Source organism: Lissotriton helveticus, chromosome 9 (genome assembly GCF_964261635.1).
Source record: "Lissotriton helveticus chromosome 9, aLisHel1.1, whole genome shotgun sequence".
In the NCBI taxonomy this organism is placed as follows: domain Eukaryota; kingdom Metazoa; phylum Chordata; class Amphibia; order Caudata; family Salamandridae; genus Lissotriton; species Lissotriton helveticus.
The window spans coordinates 29,152,936-29,178,888 of record NC_136070.1 but is presented as its reverse complement, the minus strand read 5'-3'; the positions used below and the strand labels follow the sequence as shown (position 1 = coordinate 29,178,888).

General features: G+C 49.4%; 1 protein-coding gene across 3 annotated transcripts in view; it reads right to left on the bottom strand.

Annotated features, from left to right (window-relative positions):
• The window catches only part of STRN3 (striatin 3), a 984,550-nt gene that overhangs the window by 722,718 nt on the left and 235,879 nt on the right, over positions 1-25,953 (bottom strand). For all 3 annotated transcript variants that reach the window (XM_078659406.1, XM_078659407.1, XM_078659408.1), the window contains exon 3: positions 21,998-22,071. In XM_078659406.1, coding sequence (XP_078515532.1) covers positions 21,998-22,071 — 74 coding nt within the window. The remainder of the gene's footprint in view (positions 1-21,997; positions 22,072-25,953) is intronic.

Genomic DNA, 25,953 nt, shown 5'->3' with positions numbered 1-25,953 from the left:
ACGATCCATCGGGAGATGAACCTCTTAGAGGCTGGAAAGCCTGTCCGCTTGGCGCCATAATTCAAGAATAAATGGTATGTTTTCCTTATGCCTTTGGTACCCTCCAGACAGAATTTAAGCACCCTCCTGAGGTACAAGGAAAGCAGCGACCTCTCTGCAGGGGTCAAAGGGTTTGGAAAAAAGGAGGGAAGGGAAATGGATTGATTAATATGAAAATCAGACACCACCTTAGGCAGAAAAGAAGGGTGAGCCCTTAATACCACTCTGTAATGGTGAAAAACAGTGTAGGGCTCTTTCGCACATAACGCTTAGATTTCACTTACTCTGCGCGCGGATGTTATCGCTATTAGAAAAGCGTCCTTCCAAGACAGATGTTGTAAAGAGGCTTTGTGAATAGGCTCAAAAGGTGGGCCCATAAGCTTGGCTAGTACAAGATTCAACTCCCATGGAGGAGAAGGGTTTCGAACAGGGGGATAAACTTTTTTCAACCCCTGCAAGAAGTCTTTAACTACCTGCATCTGGAAAATAGAGGGCTGGCTAGGAGACTTTCTGTATGCCGAAATGGCTGACAAGTGAACCCTGATAGAAGCATACTTTAACCCTGATCTAGCTAGATACAGAAGGTAAGGAAGGATTAGTTACTTACCTGTAATCCTAGTTCTCTTCCAGGGGTATCCTCATCAAAGTCATAAGCATTAGAATATTCCCGCCCATGTGCGGGACCCCGGAAACACTATATTATATGTGCCCCACATATATATACTCGTATATATATATATATATATATATATATATAAATACATATATATATATATACACACATGCAATAGCAGCCAAATAAAATCAGAGCTGAAATATGCTGTGTAGAATTTCCACCATACATGAATAATAAGCATTAGAAACATGAGAAACAACAACAAAGTTTGTTTAGAAACTGTTTTAATGCTCAGAAAGCAGTAGAAATTCTCATAACTCACTGGAAGCATAGAAAGCTCCCAGGCTGCATTGCAAACACAGTCTAAAAAGACTGAAAAGCTAACCTGTAGCTGCATAGCAATAAACTGACACCGTGCCTTTAAGGCACCCATGACCCCCAGTATCCCATCATGCCTCAGGGGTGACAGTTAGGTCAGTTGTTCTTTCCGGCTCCTTCAGGAAGGATCCTGGTTACACAGCTCCACTAATTTTCTGTTTTTCTGACAGAAAAATACTTCACTTTTGTCTATTTTTACACTTACTTTGACATTTAACAGCTAGTCAAGTAAGATACGGTCTTTTTTAGTCAGTTTTGTGAACATTTTCTTCTGAGAATGCCTTCACTCTTTGACAAATGTCCTTCTTGTGGCAACAAGAAGGCAAAATCAGACAATCACGACGTCTGTATCTTGTGTCTGCCTGAAGATCATGATCCAGACACCTGTCCTCACTGTGAACACCTGTCAGGAAGAACTCTGAAGGACAGGGAGAGAATTCGCATTTATGGCCTGGCTCACAGGTCATCCAGAGGAAGATCTCCGGTGAAGAAGGGCTCCAAGAAGGCTCAAACATCTGCAAAAAAGAAGTCTTCACACCCTTCAACATCAGCATCGGGCTCGGCGCTGAGAAAAGAACCACCGGTGGATCAACTCTCGTCAAATCTACCGTCAACGGCGGGCTCGCCGTCGAAGAGAAGACCAGGTACGTCGACGACGTCGAAGGATCCAGTCCCGTCGTCGAAATCCCCTCCGCCGTCGTCAACCGGGCGACGATCGGCGTCGAGAAAGGTGACTCCGCCGCCGTCAACAGTGCGACGGTCGTCGTCGAGATCCAAGGCCCCTCTGCCGTCGTCAACCGGGCGACGATCGGCGTCGAGGGAGGTCACTCCTCCGCCGTCGTCATCCAAGCGACGTCCGGCGTCGAGAAGTGTGACCCCTCCGCCGTCGTCTAAGAAACAACGTTCGGCGTCGAGGACCAAGACACCTCCGCCGTCGACAGGGAAACGTCGATCGGCGTCGAGGACGCAGTCTCCGTCGACGTCTCGTCGACTCTCGGCGTCGAGGGTGTCCATTGGCTAGTGACCCTCCTGACGACGTACCACAACGCTTTCACCGCTGGTCTAGGTCCCCTAGACTGGCCCTTGCTCCTTGTCTAACAAGAAGTACCCTGGACCCTCCTGGTCCACTCCAGACGCCATCTTGACTCCACCGCGTGGGCTTGCCTTTGCCAAGGTTTGTTGCTCCAATCTTGGATCCAGCATCGCCGACAGCAGACACCATCGTGGGACAGCTCGCACCTCCAGCCTGGACGCCGTCAACGCCTCCTGGCCCGTGTGACTGCAGAGTCCAGCGTCGCCCACTCACCTGATTGCGGTGACTTCATCCGGTGCCATCCTGGTGCCCACACAATCACTGGCTAGTGATTAAGAACTAAATCCCCTCTGCTTTCAGGTCGTCTCCTTCACCGATCCAGCCTTGGATCACACCGAACTTCTTCACTGGTCGCCTGCCAGCAACATCTTCTTTCAGGCTCCATAGACTACAACGAGGATTCCCGACGTCATTTGAACCCTATGCAGCCGCAGCCCCTGGGCTAGGTAACTCGAGCATCTCGGTGCTCCAGCACAGGTTCACTCTCCTAGTGTCCAGATCCTTTTTTAGGTTTTGCCTAGCGAAAGCTGCGCTCTGCGCAGCTTTTCGCGCAGGCGAAATCCTGTTGAGAACTGTAGGGTGCTTTGGGTCGGCCCTCGTCATTGATTGGCTGGCTCCGTAAACGGAGCCTTGCCATTGGACGAGGGGCCTGTCCGTCAATGCCGGACCAGACACGGGGGCGTTCCTGACATTCTTTCCCTTTTGCCGACGTCACGCGACGCCGGGAACGCCCCCGAGTCTGTTCCGGCATTGCCGGCACCTCCCTTGCTCTACTGTCATCACCACAACACTGCGCCCATTTTATCCCAAGCTAAACACTCGGAGAGGCGCAGTGACCGGGTCTTTGATGGCCGCTCTCCCAATGAAAACAAGTTTTCTCTCCGAGTCAGCACGAGCAGGAAGACGAGCAGCGCGCCTCCCAGCTGGCCTCTCGCATCAGCATCCAGAGCTGCCCTGCGCGGTGTGTAGCTTCAGTGGAGCTTCAGAGTGCAGAGTGGAGCTTCAGAGTGGAGCTTCAGAGTGGAGCTTCAGAGTGGAGCTTCAGAGTGGAGCTTCAGAGTGGAGCTTCAGAGTGCAGCTTCAGAGTGCAGCTTCAGAGTGGAGCTTCAGAGTGCAGAGTGGAGCTTCAGAGTGCAGATTCAGAGTGGAGCTTCAGAGTGCAGAGTGGAGCTTCAGAGTGCAGATTCAGAGTGGAGCTTCAGAGTGCAGAGTGGAGCTTCAGAGTGGAGCTTCAGAGTGCAGAGTGGAGCTTCAGAGTGCAGATTCAGAGTGGAGCTTCAGAGTGCAGAGTGGAGCTTCAGAGTGGAGCTTCAGAGTGCAGAGTGGAGCTTCAGAGTGCAGAGTGGAGCTTCAGAGTGGAGCTTCAGAGTGCAGAGTGGAGCTTCAGAGTGGAGCTTCAGAGTGCAGAGTGGAGCTTCAGAGTGGAGCTTCAGAGTGCAGAGTGGAGCTTCAGAGTGGAGCTTCAGAGTGCAGAGTGGAGCTTCAGAGTGGAGCTTCAGAGTGGAGCTTCAGAGTGGAGCTTCAGAGTGGAGCTTCAGAGTGGAGCTTCAGAGTGCAGAGTGGAGCTTCAGAGTGCAGAGTGGAGCTTCAGAGTGGAGCTTCAGAGTGCAGAGTGGAGCTTCAGAGTGCAGAGTGGAGCTTCAGAGTGCAGAGTGGAGCTTCAGAGTGGAGCTTCAGAGTGGAGAGTGGAGCTTCAGAGTGGAGAGTGGAGCTTCAGAGTGGAGAGTGGAGCTTCAGAGTGGAGAGTGGAGCTTCAGAGTGGAGAGTGGAGCTTCAGAGTGGAGAGTGGAGCTTCAGAGTGGAGCTTCAGAGTGGAGCTTCAGAGTGGAGCTTCAGAGTGCAGAGTGGAGCTTCAGAGTGCAGATTCAGAGTGCAGAGTGGAGCTTCAGAGTGCAGATTCAGAGTGCAGAGTGGAGCTTCAGAGTGCAGATTCAGAGTGGAGCTTCAGAGTGCAGAGTGGAGCTTCAGAGTGCAGATTCAGAGTGGAGCTTCAGAGTGCAGAGTGGAGCTTCAGAGTGCAGATTCAGAGTGGAGCTTCAGAGTGCAGAGTGGAGCTTCAGAGTGGAGCTTCAGAGTGGAGCTTCAGAGTGGAGCTTCAGAGTGGAGCTTCAGAGTGGAGCTTCAGAGTGGAGCTTCAGAGTGGAGCTTCAGAGTGGAGCTTCAGAGTGGAGCTTCAGAGTGGAGCTTCAGAGTGGAGCTTCAGAGTGGAGCTTCAGAGTGGAGCTTCAGAGTGGAGCTGTGCAGAGTGGAGCTTCAGAGTGCAGAGTGGAGCTTCAGAGTGGAGCTTCAGAGTGGAGCTTCAGAGTGGAGCTTAAGAGTGGAGCTTCAGAGTGGAGCTTCAGAGTGGAGCTTCAGAGTGGAGCTTCAGAGTGGAGCTTCAGAGTGCAGAGTGGAGCTTCAGAGTGCAGAGTGGAGCTTCAGAGTGGAGCTTCAGAGTGCAGAGTGGAGCTTCAGAGTGCAGAGTGGAGCTTCAGAGTGCAGATTCAGAGTGGAGCTTCAGAGTGCAGAGTGGAGCTTCAGAGTGGAGCTTCAGAGTGGAGCTTCAGAGTGGAGCTTCAGAGTGGAGCTTCAGAGTGGAGCTTCAGAGTGGAGCTTCAGAGTGGAGCTTCAGAGTGGAGCTTCAGAGTGGAGCTTCAGAGTGGAGCTTCAGAGTGGAGCTTCAGAGTGGAGCTTCAGAGTGCAGAGTGGAGCTTCAGAGTGCAGAGTGGAGCTTCAGAGTGCAGATTCAGAGTGGAGCTTCAGAGTGCAGAGTGGAGCTTCAGAGTGGAGCTTCAGAGTGCAGAGTGGAGCTTCAGAGTGCAGAGTGGAGCTTCAGAGTGGAGCTTCAGAGTGCAGAGTGGAGCTTCAGAGTGGAGCTTCAGAGTGCAGAGTGGAGCTTCAGAGTGGAGCTTCAGAGTGCAGAGTGGAGCTTCAGAGTGGAGCTTCAGAGTGCAGAGTGGAGCTTCAGAGTGGAGCTTCAGAGTGCAGAGTGGAGCTTCAGAGTGGAGCTTCAGAGTGGAGCTTCAGAGTGGAGCTTCAGAGTGGAGCTTCAGAGTGGAGCTTCAGAGTGGAGCTTCAGAGTGGAGCTTCAGAGTGGAGCTTCAGAGTGGAGCTTCAGAGTGCAGAGTGGAGCTTCAGAGTGCAGAGTGGTGCAGAGTGGAGCTTCAGAGTGCAGATTCAGAGTGGAGCTTCAGAGTGCAGAGTGGAGCTTCAGAGTGGAGCTTCAGAGTGCAGATTCAGAGTGGAGCTTCAGAGTGGAGCTTCAGAGTGCAGAGTGGAGCTTCAGAGTGGAGCTTCAGAGTGCAGAGTGGAGCTTCAGAGTGGAGCTTCAGAGTGCAGAGTGGAGCTTCAGAGTGGAGCTTCAGAGTGCAGAGTGGAGCTTCAGAGTGGAGCTTCAGAGTGCAGAGTGGAGCTTCAGAGTGGAGCTTCAGAGTGCAGAGTGGAGCTTCAGAGTGGAGCTTCAGAGTGCAGAGTGGAGCTTCAGAGTGGAGCTTCAGAGTGGAGCTTCAGAGTGGAGCTTCAGAGTGGAGCTTCAGAGTGGAGCTTCAGAGTGCAGAGTGGAGCTTCAGAGTGCAGAGTGGAGCTTCAGAGTGGAGCTTCAGAGTGCAGAGTGGAGCTTCAGAGTGCAGAGTGGAGCTTCAGAGTGGAGCTTCAGAGTGCAGAGTGGAGCTTCAGAGTGCAGAGTGGAGCTTCAGAGTGCAGAGTGGAGCTTCAGAGTGGAGCTTCAGAGTGCAGAGTGGAGCTTCAGAGTGCAGAGTGGAGCTTCAGAGTGGAGCTTCAGAGTGCAGAGTGGAGCTTCAGAGTGGAGCTTCAGAGTGCAGAGTGGAGCTTCAGAGTGCAGAGTGGTGCAGAGTGGAGCTTCAGAGTGCAGATTCAGAGTGGAGCTTCAGAGTGCAGAGTGGAGCTTCAGAGTGGAGCTTCAGAGTGCAGAGTGGAGCTTCAGAGTGCAGAGTGGAGCTTCAGAGTGGAGCTTCAGAGTGCAGAGTGGAGCTTCAGAGTGGAGCTTCAGAGTGCAGAGTGGAGCTTCAGAGTGGAGCTTCAGAGTGCAGAGTGCAGATTCAGAGTGGAGCTTCAGAGTGCAGAGTGGAGCTTCAGAGTGGAGCTTCAGAGTGGAGCTTCAGAGTGGAGCTTCAGAGTGGAGCTTCAGAGTGGAGCTTCAGAGTGGAGCTTCAGAGTGGAGCTTCAGAGTGGAGCTTCAGAGTGGAGCTTCAGAGTGGAGCTTCAGAGTGGAGCTTCAGAGTGCAGCTTCAGAGTGCAGAGTGGAGCTTCAGAGTGCAGATTCAGAGTGGAGCTTCAGAGTGCAGAGTGGAGCTTCAGAGTGGAGCTTCAGAGTGGAGCTTCAGAGTGGAGCTTCAGAGTGGAGCTTCAGAGTGGAGCTTCAGAGTGGAGCTTCAGAGTGGAGCTTCAGAGTGGAGCTTCAGAGTGGAGCTTCAGAGTGGAGCTTCAGAGTGGAGCTTCAGAGTGGAGCTTCAGAGTGGAGCTTCAGAGTGGAGCTTCAGAGTGGAGCTGCAGAGTGGAGCTGCAGAGTGCAGAGTGGAGCTTCAGAGTGGAGCTGCAGAGTGGAGCTTCAGAGTGGAGCTTCAGAGTGCAGATTCAGAGTGGAGCTTCAGAGTGGAGCTTCAGAGTGCAGATTCAGAGTGGAGCTTCAGAGTGCAGAGTGGAGCTTCAGAGTGGAGCTTCAGAGTGCAGAGTGGAGCTTCAGAGTGCAGAGTGGAGCTTCAGAGTGGAGCTTCAGAGTGCAGAGTGGAGCTTCAGAGTGGAGCTTCAGAGTGGAGCTTCAGAGTGCAGAGTGGAGCTTCAGAGTGGAGCTTCAGAGTGCAGAGTGGAGCTTCAGAGTGGAGCTTCAGAGTGGAGCTTCAGAGTGGAGCTTCAGAGTGGAGCTTCAGAGTGGAGCTTCAGAGTGGAGCTTCAGAGTGGAGCTTCAGAGTGGAGCTTCAGAGTGGAGCTTCAGAGTGCAGAGTGGAGCTTCAGAGTGGAGCTTCAGAGTGGAGCTTCAGAGTGGAGCTTCAGAGTGCAGAGTGGAGCTTCAGAGTGCAGAGTGGAGCTTCAGAGTGCAGATTCAGAGTGGAGCTTCAGAGTGCAGAGTGGAGCTTCAGAGTGGAGCTTCAGAGTGCAGAGTGGAGCTTCAGAGTGGAGCTTCAGAGTGGAGCTTCAGAGTGGAGCTTCAGAGTGGAGCTTCAGAGTGGAGCTTCAGAGTGGAGCTTCAGAGTGGAGCTTCAGAGTGGAGCTTCAGAGTGGAGCTTCAGAGTGCAGCTTCAGAGTGGAGCTTCAGAGTGGAGCTTCAGAGTGCAGCTTCAGAGTGGAGCTTCAGAGTGCAGAGTGGAGCTTCAGAGTGCAGATTCAGAGTGGAGCTTCAGAGTGCAGAGTGGAGCTTCAGAGTGGAGCTTCAGAGTGCAGAGTGGAGCTTCAGAGTGGAGCTTCAGAGTGCAGAGTGGAGCTTCAGAGTGGAGCTTCAGAGTGGAGCTTCAGAGTGGAGCTTCAGAGTGGAGCTTCAGAGTGGAGCTTCAGAGTGGAGCTTCAGAGTGGAGCTTCAGAGTGGAGCTTCAGAGTGGAGCTTCAGAGTGCAGAGTGGAGCTTCAGAGTGCAGCTTCAGAGTGCAGAGTGGAGCTTCAGAGTGCAGAGTGGAGCTTCAGAGTGCAGAGTGGAGCTTCAGAGTGCAGAGTGGAGCTTCAGAGTGCAGAGTGGAGCTTCAGAGTGCAGAGTGGAGCTTCAGAGTGCAGAGTGGAGCTTCAGAGTGCAGAGTGGAGCTTCAGAGTGGAGCTTCAGAGTGGAGCTTCAGAGTGGAGCTTCAGAGTGGAGCTTCAGAGTGGAGCTTCAGAGTGGAGCTTCAGAGTGCAGCTTCAGAGTGCAGCTTCAGAGTGCAGAGTGGAGCTTCAGAGTGCAGCTTCAGATTGCAGAGTGGAGCTTCAGAGTGCAGCTTCAGAGTGCAGAGTGGAGCTTCAGAGTGCAGAGTGGAGCTTCAGAGTGCAGAGTGGAGCTTCAGAGTGCAGAGTGGAGCTTCAGAGTGCAGAGTGGAGCTTCAGAGTGGAGCTTCAGAGTGTCAAGAGCAATGCCAATAGCTCTAACTTTAACAAAGGCAAAACCATTGCATTGTAAATGCTTGTTGTTTTTAGTCTACCTAGTCGGATTCGTCCGGAAACAGTAACTTTAAGAACTGCTAGCATCCATAGACTTTGTCCCGCATCCCGCGTAAGAGTTCCCACTCTGCACCCGGGTTCCCTAGGCCTCCTGCTCCTAACCTGAGGGTTCAGTAAGGTAGTCCTAGCGGTCCTGAAGCCTCTGGATCGTGTTACTTACCTGCTAGTATTTCGCATTCCACTTTTAGAGTATATGGTTTTTCGTGCCCCTCGGGCATCTGTGTAAATTGTGCAACTTGTAGTATTTTCATAAGAGTTTTGTATTGTGCTTAGCTCCCTGACTCAAAGAGTTCAGGGTAGACTTGTTATTAATAAATATCCTTTATTTATATAACAACTTGTGTGATGTCCTTTCACTTGGTGTTCAAGGGGTATATGTGATGGTAAAACAGCTGGCTTAACACGCCCTCTAGAGTTTAGCCTAAAGACTGCTTTTGTCCACGCTACTAGGATAGCTGGTCTATCAGGTTGACTTACAACCAATCATCAATAAGGGTCGTTTGGAATGATACAGAGTGATCACTAGAATAGTGAGCACTACATATCAGGCCAACTTCTCACATCCCGCACATTGGCGGGAATATTCTAATGCTTATGACTATTGATGAGGATCCCCTGGAAGAGAAGAATGACATCCTCCTGTGCCTTCGTAGGATCAAAGTGACGTTCTACATACCAAAGGAAGAACCTCTTCCACTTGAACGCATATAACGCTCTTGTGGAGGGTCTTTTGGCCTCTTTGAAAATGTACATACAATCTTGTGGAAGATTTAAGTGTCCGTATTGCAGGACCTCAGGAGCCATGCTGCCAAGTTCAGGGAGGGAAGGTTGGGATGAAGAATCCTCCCGCCCATTTTGGTCAGCAGGTCCAGTCTGCATGGAAGTCTCCTGTGTGGAAGTACCGATAGCTGAAGAAGGTCTGGGTACCACCACTGTCGCGGCCAGTCTGGAGCTATCAGAATCATCTTCATGTTGGATCTGATGAGCGTGGACACCATCTTCGGGATCAAAGGCAGGGGAGGAAAGGCGTAGGCAAATGTCCCTGACCAATCCATCAAAAGTGCATTCCCCCTTGTCCCTGGACGGTGGAAACTGGATGCGAAGGCGTGGCATTTTTTGTTTTCGTCGTCTGCAAACAAATCTATTGATGGACGACCGCATTGATGGAAAAGGTCCGCCCTCACCTTGTCGTGCAGCACCCAGTCTGGCTGATCTTCGAAGTGCCGGCTGAGTATGTCTGCCTTGATATTTTGCTCTCCTGGGAGGTGTACTGCCACCACCGAGAGGTTCCGGGCTAGCAGCCAATGCCAGATCGCCTGAGACTCCAGGGAGAGAGGGCGTTACCGCGTACCACCCTGCTTGTTCAGATAAAACATGGTGGTCGTGTTGTCTGTCTGGATCAGGACCAAGTTGGACTATCGCAGGTAGAAAAGCTTTCTTTCTTCTTCTCCAGGCCGACGGCCTTGAGAGTGTCCTGTTCGGCCTTCATTCTGTTCATCTCCTCGTCTGCGTGTGTGCCAAAGAGAGAGGAACCAGAGAATGGGAGGTTCAAGATTCTCTGTTGCGCATCAGGTTTGAGACCTGTAAGCCTCAACCACGATGATCGTCTGGCGCAGATCCCATGAGCGTAAGAATGCGCTCATAACGGTGCACTGTCCGCTGCCATGCTGATCATCTGGTTTGCCACCAGTGATCCCTCGGTAACTATCTCATCAAAGTATTTTTGGTCTTGCTTTAGCAGTTTTTCTTGAATCGTTCCAAAGAGTCCCATAAAGACCTGTCGTATCGGCCTAACAACGCAGCCGCGCTGGAGACCTTCAGGGTTAAAACCGCAGAATTGCAAACTTTGCGTCCCCAAGAGTCCTGGGACATGCTTTCTTTATCAGGAGGAACCGATGAAGAAGCAGTGACAGCATGCGTTTTTCGTGCTGCAGCAATGATCACCAAACCTGCAGACGGATCCATCTTTACGAAGACTGAATCTGAAGAAGCCGGTTTGTACTTTTTTTGGATGCGAGCCGGCACAGCCTTGACGGTAGCTGGTGATAGAAAAGTGTCCATTACAGGGTCAAGAATCCCTGGCGAGACGCTGCCTTCTTATGCAGAGTCTTGAAAATCACCGTCGTTGCCACTTGAGGGACAGACATCTCAATGTTGAGTTTCTGGGCCCCTCTCTGAAAAACCTCATGGTAGGTGTTAATGTCATCTATCGGAGAGACCCTCGAGATAGGGTTGTCTGACAACGTAGGGGAATAATTCCTCGTAGACGAGCGGGTAGAGGAAGTAGAAGAAGTAGATGGTGTTCGCCTACTTCTGTGATGGGCACTCTGTCTCCATCCTCGTGATCTGTCCCTGCGTTCCTCACGTCTGGGGGAACGTGACCTGTCACGCCTTCTTTCACGGGGCATTTCCGCATGCTTTCTCCATCTAGGGGAGCTCTCTCTGTCCACTTCTTGCACCAGTCTTTGTAAAGGTGACCTGTGGATAGGACTGGTATAGTCCTGCATTCGTCTCGTCGCCCCAAAATCCTTCCAGTGATGCAAAGGAAGAAGCCACCCTGTAGACAAACGTACAGCAGAGGAAGTCTCTCTCTGATGTGATGGAGACTCATGGGCAGGACCTCCAGCTTCTGGAGAGGCTGATCTTGAAGAAGGCTGTCTGGAGGAGTGAGAAGAAGAGTGGCGTGAGGCTGACTCCGTCACCAGAACCACCGATCCTTCCTTTGATCTCACTGAGGCAGGTCTCGACGTCGGGCGTGAGCCCCTCGATGCCGAACCGGATCTCCTCCTAGACATCGATCTCCTGTCTGAAGCGAATGGACCTCTTGACGTCGGAGCCGACGCCGCCTGGACCTCCCGTCTGCTTGACGTCTAACGTCGACTCGACGGCGACCGCCGCCGTTGGGAACCAGGTGAAGGATGTTCATGCCTCGACGTTTAACGTCGGTGTAAAGACGTCGGCGGAGGAGTTCTCCTGCTCGACGCTGTTCGTCACCGAGACGACGGCGGAGCAGACTCTATTCTCGATGTCGAAGGTCTTCGAGACGAAGGCGGAGGGGTGTCTATCCTCGGCGCCGAACGCCGTCGAGATGACGACGGAGATCTCATCCTCGATGCCGATCGTCGCCGGGTTGACGACGGCGGAGGACTCTCGCCCCTCGACGTCGATCGCTGATGGATTTGATGGAGGGGAACCTGCTCTCGATGCGGAACATCATGACGACGGCGGAGGGCCTCTACTCCTCGAAGCTGATCGCCACCGGGTTGACAATGGCGGAGGGCTTTTACTCCTCGATGCCGATCGTCGACGGGTTGACGATGGCGAAGGGCTGATACTCCTAGACGGCGTTCGTCGCCGGGTTGACGACAGCGGAGGGTCACGAATGTTCGACGTCGACGACGTACCTGAGTGACTATGTTTTCTCGACGGCGAGCCCGCTGTCGAAGGTCTTTTTTTGGATAAATGACCTACTGGTGGATCTTTTTTCAGCGCCGAGCCAGACGCTGATGTTGAAGGACGTGAGGTCTTGCTTCTAGATGGTGCTCTAGACCTCTTGGAGCCCTTCCTCACCAGAGACCTTCCTCTTGAGGATTTTTCTGCCAGGCCATAGAGGCGAATCCTCTCTCTGTCCTTCAAAGTTCTCTTGGACAGGGTTTGGCAGTGAGGACAGGTCTTAGGGTCATGGTCCTCAGGTAAACAAAGGATACAGACCTCATGTGAGTCTGTCTTGGCCTTCTTTTTTCCACAAGAAGGACAGGAGTCAAAAAGAGATGGCATTTTGAGATGTAAAAAATGCCTTAAACTGCCAAAAAAGGACAGTTCCTTACTCCAGAAGGTGGAATATGTCGAAGTAAGGTAAAAAAGTTGTGAAAAATAAAGATTATTTCTGACTAAAATCAGAAAGAAGTGGAGCTGTGTCACCAGGATCCTTCCTGAAGGAGCCGGAAAGAACAACTGACCTAACTGTCACCCCTGAGGCATGATGGGAAGCTGGGGGGTCATGAGTGCCTTAAAGGCACGGTGTCAGTTTATCTCTATGTGCTATGAGTTAGCTTTTCAGTCTTTCTAGACTGTGTGTTTGCAATGCAGCCTGGGAGCTTTCTATGCTTTCAGTTCTTTATGAGAGTTTTCTGCTTACTGCTGAGCATTAAAACAGTTTCAAAACATGTTTTATTGTTGTTTTTCCCTATTTCTAATGAATTATTTCATGTTTTGTTGGGAATTCCTTACTGCATTGTTCAGCTCTGATGTGTATGAGGCTGCATTTGCTTATTTTCATATATATATGTGTATATATATATGGAGATATATATATATGTGGGGGGCACATATATGATTATGTTTCCGGGGTCCCGCGCATGGGCAGGAATATTCTAGTGCTTATGACTATTGATGAGGATCCCCTGGAAGAGAACCCCAAGATATACTGCTGCTCTGGAAATTAGCTCTAGTTAGGTTATGTTCTCATCTGGAGGCGAAGGTTTTGCATGGTATAGGTCCGGATCATTATCCATGGGGGGATCAATATTATAATCATCCCATGGATCTGTAGGCAAAGGAACATTGTCATCATCATCTTCCCCATTTCCTAAATCGGGCTATGTGTGAGGAGATCCCTGTGATATTATGAGTAATGGATCTGAGCCTGGCAGTATTGGTAAAGGTGAAGATGAAGATGGTCAAGGTTATGGAGTAGTAGGGTGGATAGGACTTGTAGTAATGTCCTTCTTCTTAAAGGGAATCTTGTATCCAGTATCCTCCGAACGGACTTTCCTATTGGAAGGAGTTTTAGCTAATATATGTCCAGTGTCTGGATTGATATAGAGCTTTTTTCTGCTTTGGATCCAATCTGTCCTTTAAAATGTCTAAGATTGGCTCCGGTGGATCTGAAATATCATCTTTGGATGTGGGTGCTGAATGTTTCGGTGCAGAACCGGACTTGTCCTTGGAAGTGGAAGGTATTCCGATCCGAAACTGACTTTTGTTTCAAACTAGCGGGTTTCGACTCTGAACCAGATTTGTCTTTCGGAGCGGAATGTTTAGGGTCCGAAGACAATTTGTCTCGGCTCGACCCCAAGCAGGAAGGCTTGGCCACTTGTTTTGGTGCCGGGCAAGAAGGCGGGGCGTCAGGAATGTAGTTTCGGTGCAGACCAAGGCCCGAAGGCAGAGGTGGTGTCGAAATCTTATGTTTAGTAAACGATTCAAGGGGTACAGAGGTTTTGGTACTGTCCCGCTGGGATGTTTTCCGACTCCAAATCAAGGTCGGAATCGGATTCTGGGACAGAGCAGGCTGCCTCTTCTTCCGCAGCGGTCACTTCGTTTTTGGATTCTCCTCCTTAAATATCCAGAGTCTGTTGCGTGCCTTGGAACTGCATTTCTCGTCATCGTGTCAACACAATCTGACATTTGGCTGGTGCCCACAGATACGTCGAGACAACCATACATCAGGGTCTAGTCAATAGTTTGTCTTAAAGATGTGTCACAGGATATGAAATCATACTGTCAATTGTTTTTCTCTCAAGGGGTAATTGTGGAGATTAACTCATTGTTTTTCAAGTAATATTATGTGAATCTGTCTTCATGATCAAATGTCTTAGTATGGTTTTTGATTACAATTTATTTTAATGTTTTAATTATGTGAAAAACATGTTTTAATCTAATTTGTAAAATAATTTTTAAATAAATATGCTAACATTGATTTTGATCTTTGACCGTGATTTTTTGGTTTACTGTTTGGGCTTTATTTCCTATATTTGTCTTTTCTATGGTATTGTTCTTTCCATGGTATGATTTTCTTTTACACAACAATGTGGTGGTGAATGGATGCGGCACTATATATATATGGTGGTACTAGCAACCAACGAAACCCTTACTTTTAAAGTATTAAGTGACTCTGATGAGGACCGCCTCACCCCCTTCGTGGATTGAGGAGTAGTCACAGCAAGATCCAGTCAACCGCATCGAATCCACAGCACTCACTGTGCATCTTCAGCACCCTTCTTCCCTTGCATCAGGACCATTTCCACAGGAAAGCCCTGCAAAGGATAAAAGGGCCCAGAACTGGTTGAAGACTGCTTCACCTGCTGAGGTAACTGTCTGAGGATCTTGGTGGTCCCCCTGACTGGATCCCTACTGGAGCTGGTCACCTAAAGTTATTCTAAGTAACAACATTACACTTTGCCTTAATCTTTTGGTGAAAAAGCTGGTCAAATTTGTTTAATTTGCCAGTGCTTGTTCACCGTTGAGTGAATTAACTTGATGTATTATATATTCCCCATCCCATGCTGCAAGCTCAGCAAATGTGAAAAATAAAATAGTATTACATTAATTTATTACCATTTTATTTTTCAAGCTGACAGATGAGCAGAGTATGAAAGCAGGCCATTGCTGCTGATTGGCAGCAGGGAGGAGTGGTGGGCACTTTAGTTTAAAGTGTGCATGTCACTTTGGCTGGTTGTCTTGCAACAGACAGCCTAACATGCACACTTTACAGCTCTCCAACTCAAGCTTCATTAGACAGCTAGGTGGAGTAGTGTGGCTCACTGGATAGAGGCGGCAGACCTGGGAGCAGAGGTCGGCCCGGGACCAGGGTTCAATTCCCGACGCGGCAGGGTCGTGGACTTGGGTCAGCGGACTCGATAATTCTCGCTTCGGTACTTACTCTAATCAGGGGTTCCACTCGGCAACTCTGGGCATTAGCTTGCCTAATCTCCACAACGGCCCCATCAACTCCGGGGATGCCTGACTCCACCTTGGGGACTCCCAGCAGGGACCATCTCACAGGGAAAGCCAGGACGGGTTCCCCAGAGTTATACAGCACCAGGAAACCTACGGACGGGTAGCAGAGCGCTTTACAAGCTCAAATACAAATACATACATAGGTGAAGAGCAGGCACAGTGTCTAAAGGAGCATTGAGCCAGCCTGCCCCATCCAATCCTGGTGTTTCTCTCATGCGGACTCATTTTGTTAATAGCATGAGTGCAGCGCCTGGATTAATATGGGGAATTGACTCTGGGATCCATGGAGTGCCAGGAGGGAGATGAACACTGAGGAAGTGGGTAAGTACACATTTTGTTCTTTTACTGACAGTCACTGAAAGAAAGAACAATTGTTACTTACCTGTAAACAGTGGTTCTCCAGTATTGGTGTCTTTCATAGATTCATATGCTTGAATATTCCCCGTTGTCGAAGTGGGAGCCCCACGGTAAATAAAATAGCAAAAAAAACAATCATATATGTATATAAAAACAGAATTACATACATTTTAAAACCATAAATACTCATAAGTACCAAGGTTAGCATTAACACATAGGAATACATTAAAAGAAAAAAGCACTTTCATAGCATTATCCATGTCATTATGCTAGTCGAACTACAGCCAATCAGGCGCAAGCACCCCTCTAGAACCTTCTCCTCAGAGGCTCAGATTTTCATAGCACAAGAGTGACCAAAGAGTCTAGGAGGAGAAGGGAGCCTCTGAGGGGAGGGGGGTGGGTCGCATGTGAATCTATGAAAGACACCAATACTGGAGAACCACCGTTTACAGGTAAGTAACAATTGTTCTCCAGTTTTGGGGTGTCTTTCATAGATTTACATGCTTGAATAGAATAGTGCGCAGTAATAGCTGGCCGCAAGACAAAATAGCAGGACATTAGCATAAAAATGCAATGAAAATGACATAATGCTGCAAGACATATAATAGTTATAAAAACCATACAGCGAAAGGAAAAGAGGCTCACCTTATTTAAAAAGATTGCGAAGCACCGCTTGGCCCACTGCCGTATCAGCTTCGTTGATCGTCTCAAGACATTAGTGCTTTGTGAAAGTATGCCTGCTGGACCATGTGGCTGCTCGACATGTTTGGTGAATCGGCACACCAGCAAACAGGGCCGTAGAGGATGACATCGCCCTGGTGGAATGAGCCCTCACTGTAGATAGAAGAGGCTTGCCGACCTTCTGATGACAGAATGAGATTGCTGGGGAAATCCAGCGTGCAATAGTTGGCTTGGTAACAGAACGCCCTTTGCGCATGCGCCCGTAAGCAACAAACAGTTGATCAGACCTACGAAAAGGCGCTGTCCTGTCGATGTAGAATTTAAGGCATCTCTTAACATCTAATGAATGCAAACGTTGCTACGCCGGAGATTGGGGATTAGCGAAGAAAGACTGGTTCGTTGAGGTGAAAATCAGTTGGCACCTTAGGCATGAATGCCGGGTTGGTGCGAAGCACAACACAGTCCGATTTGAACTGAAGGAAAGGAGGCTGAATGGTAAAAGCGTGGATATCACTCACGTGACGAGAGGAGGTCAAGGCGAGAAGAAGGGCAACCTTCCAGGTCAAAAATGTCAAATCCGCTTTGTGGATGGGCTTAAAAGGCGCCTTCAATTGTGCCAAAACAGCATTGAGACGCCAGGTAGGAGGACGCTGCCGAATGGGCGGAAACATCCTGAACAGCCCCTTGAATAACTGCCTAATTACTCTGGAAGAGTAAAGAGAGGAAGACCCATCCTGCCGAAAACGAGATATTGCCGCTAGGAAGATCTTCAAAGTGGAGTGGGAAAGTCCTGATTGAGCCAACTGCAGAAAGAATGGCAGAAGCTGAGCAGGAGAAGAGTGCACGGGATGGATGTTGGCAGATGCACACCAGTGACAGAACCTTTTCCACTTTAGCTTGTAAGTCTTTACTGTGGACGGAGCTATCGCATTGGCAAGAACGTCTCTACATGCTGGTGAAATGTTCAAGTGGGCAAATTCAAGGTGCTCAGGTTCCAGGCCGATAATTTGAGAGAAAGGGTCTGGATGGCAGATCTGACCCTTGTCCATTGTGAGGAGATCCGCTCGAGGACGAAGGAGGATGGGTTCGCACTGTGAGAGAAGCAGCAGTTCCGAGAGCCACGCTTGTCGAGGCCATCTGGGAGCAATCAGGAGAATGTGGCACGGCTGTCTCCACATTTTCCACAACACTCGAGGAACCAGCGGGATCGGCGGAGAAGCTAAGGCGAATAGATTGCACCAGTCCATCAAAAGGGCATTCCCACACGACTCTTGATGGGGAAGCCAGCTTGCATAAGACGGGCATTTCCGGTTCACAGGGCTCGCAAAAAGATCCATGTTCGGGCGTCCCACAGCCGAAAGATGAAGTCCAGAGTCGGCTGATGCAACTACCACTCGTGGGTCGAGGACGCGGATCTGCTGAGGGAATCCGCTAGGATGTTGGAGATGCCTGGTAGGTGAACCGCTGCCAGGGTAATTTGGTGACGGAGTGTCCAGTCACAGATGCTCTGTGCCAGCTGAGAGAGGAGCGGTGACTTGGTGCCGCCCTGTTTGTTTACATAGTGCATACTGGTGGTGTTGTCGGTTTGAATGAGCACTGATTCTCCCTGAAGCAGAAGACGGAAAGACTTGAGCGCAAGGAAAATGGCCATTAGTTCCAGTCTGTTGATGTGCCTGGAACGTTGAGACAGGGTCCACTTGCCCTTTATGGATAGCCCCTGAAGATGTGCGCCCCAACCTTCCAGGGAGACATCCTTGGTAAGGACGAGCTCTGGAGCAATGATTAGGTAAGAAGTAACGGCAGCGATGTGGGTTGGTTGAGCCCACGAGTGGAGAGGGGACCTCATCCGAGCGGTCACCAGGACCAAATTGTTGAAAGAGCCGGTGACCTGACGCCACTGTTTGTCCAGTTCCTCCTGAATTGGGCAACTCTTGAGCCTGCAATTTGGGATCAGGGATATGCAGGAGGACGCCATCCCGAGAAAAGTTTTAAATACACGAACTGAAACGGACCCTTTTAAACGGAGGAGAGCCACTAGGCGTCTAATCCGCAGCGGACGTTCGTGAGACACGAATGCCTTCGCCAGCGAAGTATTCAAACTGGCGCCTAGAAAGGTCCTGCAGGGAGCTGGATCGAACTGAGACTTCTCAGTGTTGATGGACAGACCGAGGGAGTGGAATAGAGTCTGACAGAATCGAGTGTCCAGAGACACCTGATGACGAGATTGTGACTTGATGAGACAGTCGTCCAGGTGGGGCAAGATTTGAACGCCCTTCAAACGTAGATGTGCCACCACCGGGGCCAGGACTTTCGTGAAGAAGCGAGGGGCGGATCGTAGACCGAAAGGCAGAACCTTGAATAGAAAATCTCTGCGCCCTATCCTGGAAGTATCGGCACGTGGAAATAGGCGTCCTGGAGATCGATAGTGGTCAGGAAGTCGCCCTTCGAGAGAAGGCAGAGAATTTCCGCGAGCATGCGGAAGGATTGGCACTTCAGGTACTTGTTTAGGGCCCTTAAATCGAGGATCGGACTCCATTCGCCGGACTTCTTGAGGACTAGGAAAAAACAGGAAAAGAATCCCATCCCCTTCTGAGACTTGGGAACCACCTTTCTGAATCATGAGTCGAATTTGTTGAAAGAGCTCCTTGAGGTGAGCCGGAGGTGGACCAGTTGGAGGAGTGTTTGGAGGAAACTTGACAAACTCCAAAGCATGGCCTTTTGACACAATGTCCAGCACCCAACGGTCCGAAGTGATTGAAGACCAATTGGAAAAGAAAAGCGAGATTCGACCTCCAACTTTGAGCGGGGAAGGCAAGTCATTGCTGCTTAGAAGCGGAGCCTCTGTAGGAAGACTTTCCTCTGTACGACTTGGTAGACTGTTGCCGATAGGACTGCTGTGACTGGGAGGAATATCTCGGATTTCCTTGACCGTAGGAGCGGTACTGGTTGGATCCGTCCCGAAAAGAAGAGGAGGTGCCGCATCCGCGTGCACCACGAAAAGGCTGCTTGCGAAACTACAAAGTGCCTAGGGCACGAGCCGTCTCAGTGTCCTTTTTTATGGTTTGAAGTGCGTTGTCCACATGCTGGCCAAAGAGCGATTCGCCGTCATACGGCATGTCGAGGATTTTCACCTGAACCTCCTGGCGAAAAGAGGTGGAAAACAGTTGCCCCCGCAAGCTGACGAACTAGTGCACGCAATGTCCACAGAGCAGTCGATAATCTCTGAAGACGCTCTCTCTGCCTCCTGAAGAATCTTGAGAGCCTCTGCTCTGGAGGGCTCAGGAATGAGGTCGATAAAAGAAGACATATCTGACCACATCTGGCGGTCTTAGCAGCCCAGAATGGCCAGAGAATTCGCAGCCCTCACGGTGGTAGAAGCCATAGTGGAAAATGTTTGCCCAATGGCATCAAGACGACGTCCTTCACGGTCAGGAGGTGCGGTAATAGGAGAAGACGGATTCCTGGAATGGCGCTGTGCGGCCTGGGTGATCATGGAATCGGGTTTAGGCTGCGCTACCCGGCAAGCTGGAGAACCCTGGGGCACCCTATATTTCTTCTCCAAACGAGGAAGAAGCGCCGGAATAGAATTTGGCGGCTGCATCAGTTTGACACCCTCATTCCAGATAAACTCAATTATTGGCACTGCACGGACCTGTTTAAGAGGTTGACTCTTGAAATCATAACGAAAACAGTCCTCATCCTTCAGAACCATAGGGAGTTTAAAGCGCAGCGCCGCTCGTTCCATAAGTTGGTGAAAAACAGCTATATCAACAAGGGGGAATACCCTGGACCCGAAGGGGGAGGCGACGGTGTCTAGATCTGATAATCATCCCAATCCGCCATGGTCCCATCGTCATCATCAACTTCGTCTTCTTCCCGATCTGGGCGAACGTCATCATCCTCATAAACAGTTGCCTGAATCTGAATAGATGGTGCAGATGGTGCCGATGGCGCAGATGGCCCTGGCAGTGAAGTAGAGGAAGGAGCCGCTGTAGTTGCAGGCACCGTAGGCTGAGGAGATCCATGATGAGATGGTAGAAATCGTCTATTATAGTCCTCCAACATGTATTGGAGATTAGAAATGAGGGAAAGCGGTATTTGTGCTTCGGGAACCTGAGTAGAAGGTTCCTCCTCATGGAAGTAATGATCTTCCTGATCGTCCTCCTAGTCCTGACATTTTATGACCAGCTCAGAAGGGCTTCGAGCTGCCCGAAATCTATCATCTTCCTCGTCATCTGAACCAGAGTCATGCTCCGAATCTGTGGCAAAAAGAGGAGATGGAGGCTGAGAGTGTCGTGGAATCGTAAGTTGATCCAAAGACACATGTCGACGTTGGAGCAGAGGGTCAACAGCAGGAGTCCCAGAACCGGATGATTATATTGGCACCAGAGGCAATGATGCGAAGGTAGATGACAACAGTAACTCCGTCAACGGGACAACCACCGTCGACGAAGCCGTCGACGACGACACCACCGCCGTCGACGAAGCCGAAACATGCGTAGAAGGAGCCGTGGACGCCTGAGAGTCAGATCTTGAGGGCGTAGGCATAGCAGGAAGAGGTGGAGACACAGCAGGAGCCTTCTGGAGTTGAAGCTTCCTCTTCTTTAGGAATGGAGATGGCAAGTCCTGCACACTGCTATGCTTAGAAGTGGCTCTAGACACACCTGACGCAAGGCTTTCTGCATCAGAAAGAGGTGAATCCTTATCCTTCAACCTCTGCAACCACAGGAGGAGACGCCCTTCCCTGTCCTTAAGGGTTTTTTTTGAGAAAGTCCTGCAAATGTTACATTTGCCTACCTCATGCTCTGGGTAGAGGCAGTAAATACACTTCTTGTGAGGGTCCTCTGAGAAGAGCCGCAATTTCCCACAAGAAGCACATGGTCGAAACAGATTTCTTACTTGACGACATCCCAAAAACTGTAGAAATCCACAAAGGAATTGAAAAAACTGAGCATAGATCAGGAAGACTCGCTTCACACGACGTAGGGTAGAAAATCTGAGGGCCTGAGCCTCTGAGGAGAAGGTTCTAGAGAGGTGCTTGCGCCTGATTGGCTGTAGTTCGGACTAGCATAATGACATGGATATGCTATGAAAGTGCTTTTTTCGTTTAATGTATTCCTATGTGTTAATGCTAACCTTGGTACTTATGAGTATTTATGGTTTTAGAATGTATGTAATTATGTTTTTATATACATATATGATTGGTTTTATTGCTATTTTATTTACCGTGGGGCTCCCACTTCGACGACGGGGGATATTCAAGCATGTGAATCTAAGAAAGACACCACAAAAATAGAGAGCTCACACTACCTTTAGCCTAAACTCCAGACCTCTCAATCATGGCCATTATAAACACAGTTTAAAATGGACCGCGATTGGGAGCATTGGCGTGGAGCATAAGGGCACTGCCGGTTTCTATCACTTGCTGTCAGTGTGTCAAAATATTCGCCCCACCACATTAATTTACAAGCAGAAGCCTCTGTTAAAATTACAGTTCTCTCCATAGTCTTAATGTCTTCCACATCGAAAGGTTGCTAAAAAGTAGTTAGTCCCTTTATTGAAAAACCAGCAATAGGTTTTCTTGTTTTCCACATATATACTTAAGAAATACAGTAAGAGTAACTATTCACTTTTAAACAAATCACATTTAAATCCCTATGAAAGCCACATTGGTGGTCAACCGGCGTGGAGATCTAATCCAGTTTAAGACACCTGAAGAAGATTTTCCAACCGGGGAGGGGTGTAATTGTCAACTATGCTTTGAGATTACCAAGGATTCTAGAATTCAGAAATGTGTGATAGTAGAAGAGGAATTTGAAAGCCACAAACAGGAGTACAAAGCATAATTAGATTCATATCCCTCAAACTAGAAACGGTGTGAACGGTCAGTAAATAGTACATTTTACACTTGTATAAAATAAAAATAAAATAAAAAAAAGAGAACCACATGATCTATTATTTGAACTCTGCAAAAATTACCCGATTCAAATGTTGGCATTCGCATGTCACCTTGGTTCAGCTCGGTGCCATATTTTAATTTATGATATTTTGTCCTGAAAACAAAAGCACAATCAGCAAGTTAGCAAAAACGTACCTTCCACAAATGATACAAGCAGTAAAACCCATTACTGTAGAAAGTATTAATGTGCTAAGGATCAGCGTTCTTATGTTTAAAGACAGTGCTAAGTGTGAACAGGAGCAAAAGGTCACTTACCTCTAACTAGTTCTACATGGAAGACATCCTTCCTACACTCACGTTTTGAATATATCATTTGAATACATCTAGTTTCTAGACTTGCCTGATGCAACATTTAAGGATTTCATTAAACGTTATTAAAAAATGTGCAGCAAACAATAGATTCCAAAGCAGTACAAGAACTACAAGGCAGTAGGTTACTGTACAGTGGTCATGTAAGAGGATGTTTCACCTACATAGGGGATCAGTCCTTGCGCCAGAGTTCAGACAGAAATAAGAGCAGGAGACCTGCTCAGAATGATAGGTCGCAGCCTTACATATACCAGCTGAGGAAAGAAACGGTTTACTTAACGAGCAGTTTTGCTGCTTGGCATTTTTCTAGATTCACTTTATAAATCAAGCAAAATGTAGTTGAGTTTGGAAATAAGGAACGAGTGAATACCCTCTCTTTTGGGCATTGGCCATAGCCAATGTGTTCTATTCAGTGTGAGTCCCAACGCCCAGGGCTTTGCTTCGATTTTCAGATTCTGTTTTTTCTAGCTCACAATTAAATATGTTGAGGATTTATAATTTCAGTCATTTCTTGTTTACATTTAAAACCCGCCATTTAGTAAAGAGGTGGAGGATTGCATATGGATCATGAAGCATTAGAAGCTGAACATTTTTTTTTAACAGTTAAGTATCCAATTTTTTATGCTTTGTGAAACTCTTTTAGATTCATATGCTTTGCTCTGATTGTGAAGCGGTTTATTATCTTAGCTGGAAGTGATATCACTGCAACACCTAAACAATCCAACGGGCTCACACCAACCTCCTGGGTGTCTTCAACCTCACAGACAAAGCAACCTAAAAACAAAAAAAAACAGACTCCTACCTCAACCTTATCAACACACAATGCGGCACAGCACATCACCTAACCAATACTTTATCACCGACCTCCTCGCTATCTCCCTGCTCAGTACACAAGCAACCTTTCAAGGTCAACTAAAAAAAACACCAAATCTTTAGATACTTCAAAGACAAAAAGGTAAAGCTTGAAATCATTTCTCACCCTATCAACTCTACATCCTTCTAAGTGACTTCAAAACTTCTGGAAAAACATGTGAACACCCAAGCGCCAAGTAAAGTACACAAGTGAAAGCCAAAATCTTCAATACTTTTAAGGCCTCACTGACAAACTCTTCATTCGCAGACTTAAGTTCTGCAGAGGAACACACAGCCATCTCATTACATTAGCCAAAGTACTATGTCACCACTACCACTACCACTAAGAAAGCTGACAAAAGTAGTATAAATCTTCAAGACAATAAAGATCTACATCAAATCAATGCCAGGGCCTCCCATCTAACATTCTAGTCTGTGCCACATCCATCCCCGATGGATACAAGATCCAGAGGAAGGACCGTCCCAATCGCCCAGGAAGAGGACTCTCCATCACACACAAGAGCTCCCTCCGTCTCTCCACCTCAAGTGACCCTTCCACCACCACCAAACACCTTCACTTCCAGATACAGACCAGCAGCAGAACGACATATCGCATCACCCTCTCCTACAGAATCCCCGGATCCTGCGCTCCATTTGCCACCACCAACGCCGACCTCATCTCATCCCACTCCATCGCCTCCATGAACTACTCGTCACCACGCCTGACCCACAAGGCAGGACACACCCTTGACCCCATCTTCGCAGAAGGTAACAGCATCCACTTCAGCCACACTACGCAACCCCCATGGACAGACCACCACTGTGTACACATCCACGTCAACAAAGCCACGCTGCCCAAACCTACACTGTGACCTTCACGAAGGAACTGGAGCAAAGTCACTGATCAGCAGCTCAACTCCAACGTGAACCGCGACGCCCCCTCGACCGACGCCATACTTGCAGCCAAAGAACTCCACAGATGGATATTCAACTGCGCAGACAAGCTGCGCCCCTACGCAACCCCGACCAACTGCGCCCAAGAAAATCACCTGGTTCACTGCCAACCTCCAAGAATCCAGACGCACCTGCAGACGTCTTGAAAAGATCTGGAGAAACAGCAAAACATCAAAAGATCTACACCAGCAAGAACGCCATGACAGAATACAACCAACGCATCAGATCGCCCAAAAGGACCTTCATCCAAAACAAGATCCTCGCCAACTCCCAGGAACTCTTCAGCATCATCCAGGAATTCACCAAGCCTCCCAGTGAATCCACGGACAGCACCCCTTCCCAGAACCTCTGCAACAAGCTCGAATCCTACTTCCCTCTGAAAATCACAAGCTTCAACGACAACTTCAACGACCAGACACCTGACTTCTAAGCCACTTCCTCCTCCGGCAACGCCGGCCAGCCCACCATCTCCCCCTGGAACCCAGTCACCACCGAAAACACCATCTCAACCATATAAGGCATCCACTCAGAGCCCCCACGGACCCCTGCCTACCACACATCTTCCATAGAGCCGACGTCATCGCTCCCGAACTACGACGCACCATCAACGCCACCCTCAAGACCGGCATCTTCCCAGACGACTGGAAATGCGCAGAAGTCAGACACCTGCTCAAGAAACCCTCAGCAGATCAGGCGGATCTCAAGAACTACCGACACATCTCCCTCCTCGCCTTCGAGGCCAAAGTCACAGAGAAGATTGTCAATGCACAAATAACATAATTCATCGAAGAAAACTTCATCCTCAACCCCTCGCAATCCAGATTCTGCAGCAACCACAGCACCGAGACCGCTCTACTTGCCGCCGCAGACGACATCCACACCCTCCTCGACCAAGTACACACTGCGGTTCTGATCCTACTCCACCTCTTGGCAGTGTTCAACACAGTCTCCCACCGTACTCTCACCGCCAGACTCTAAGACGGCAGCATACAAGGAACCGCCCTCGACTGGGTTTGCTTGTTCCTCACCAGAAAAACCCAAAGAATCCGCCATCGTCGGACAGCAGGGACTCAGCATAATTTCCTACGCCAACGACACCCAGCCCATCCTCTCCCTCACCAAGGACCCCATCACCACCAGATTCAACTTCCAGGAAGGAATGAAGGACGTTGCATTTTGGATTAGCAGAAGCTGCCTGAAGCTCAACTCGGGCAAGACACAGGTCCTCGTTCTCTGGCCCTCTCCCTCTGCATGACAACACCTGGTGGCTCACCGTTCTCTGAACCCTCCCACCCCCACGGACCATGGCAGTAATATTGGCATCGTACTAGACTCCTCCCTCTCCATGACCAGACAGGTCAACGTCATCAACTCCAGCTGCCTCAACCCCCTCCACATCCTCCAAAAGACCTTCAAATGGATCCCCCCAAATCACAAAAAACAGCCACTCACGCACTCATAACCAGCAGTCTGGACTATGGAAACGCCCTCTACGCCCAGATCAACAAGTCTCAACTCTGCAAGCTCCAGACCATACAGAACACTGTAGCCAGACTCGTCTTTAGCATCCCTCGACACAAACACATCACCGAACACTTGCAAGACTTCCACTGACTCCCCGTTGAGAAGAGTCACTTTCAAGATACTTACCCACGCCTCCACAACACCGGACCCCAACACCTCAACGATGGAATCACCTTCCATGTACCCAAGAGAAACCTCCGATCCGCCGACCTCGCCCTCGTAAAAACCCCGCACATCCGCAGAGCCAGAGCAGGTGGGAGAGCCTTCTCCTACTTCGCGGCCAAGACCTGGAAAGAGCTCCTGACCAAGACCAGATGCACCCCCTCCCTGAACATCT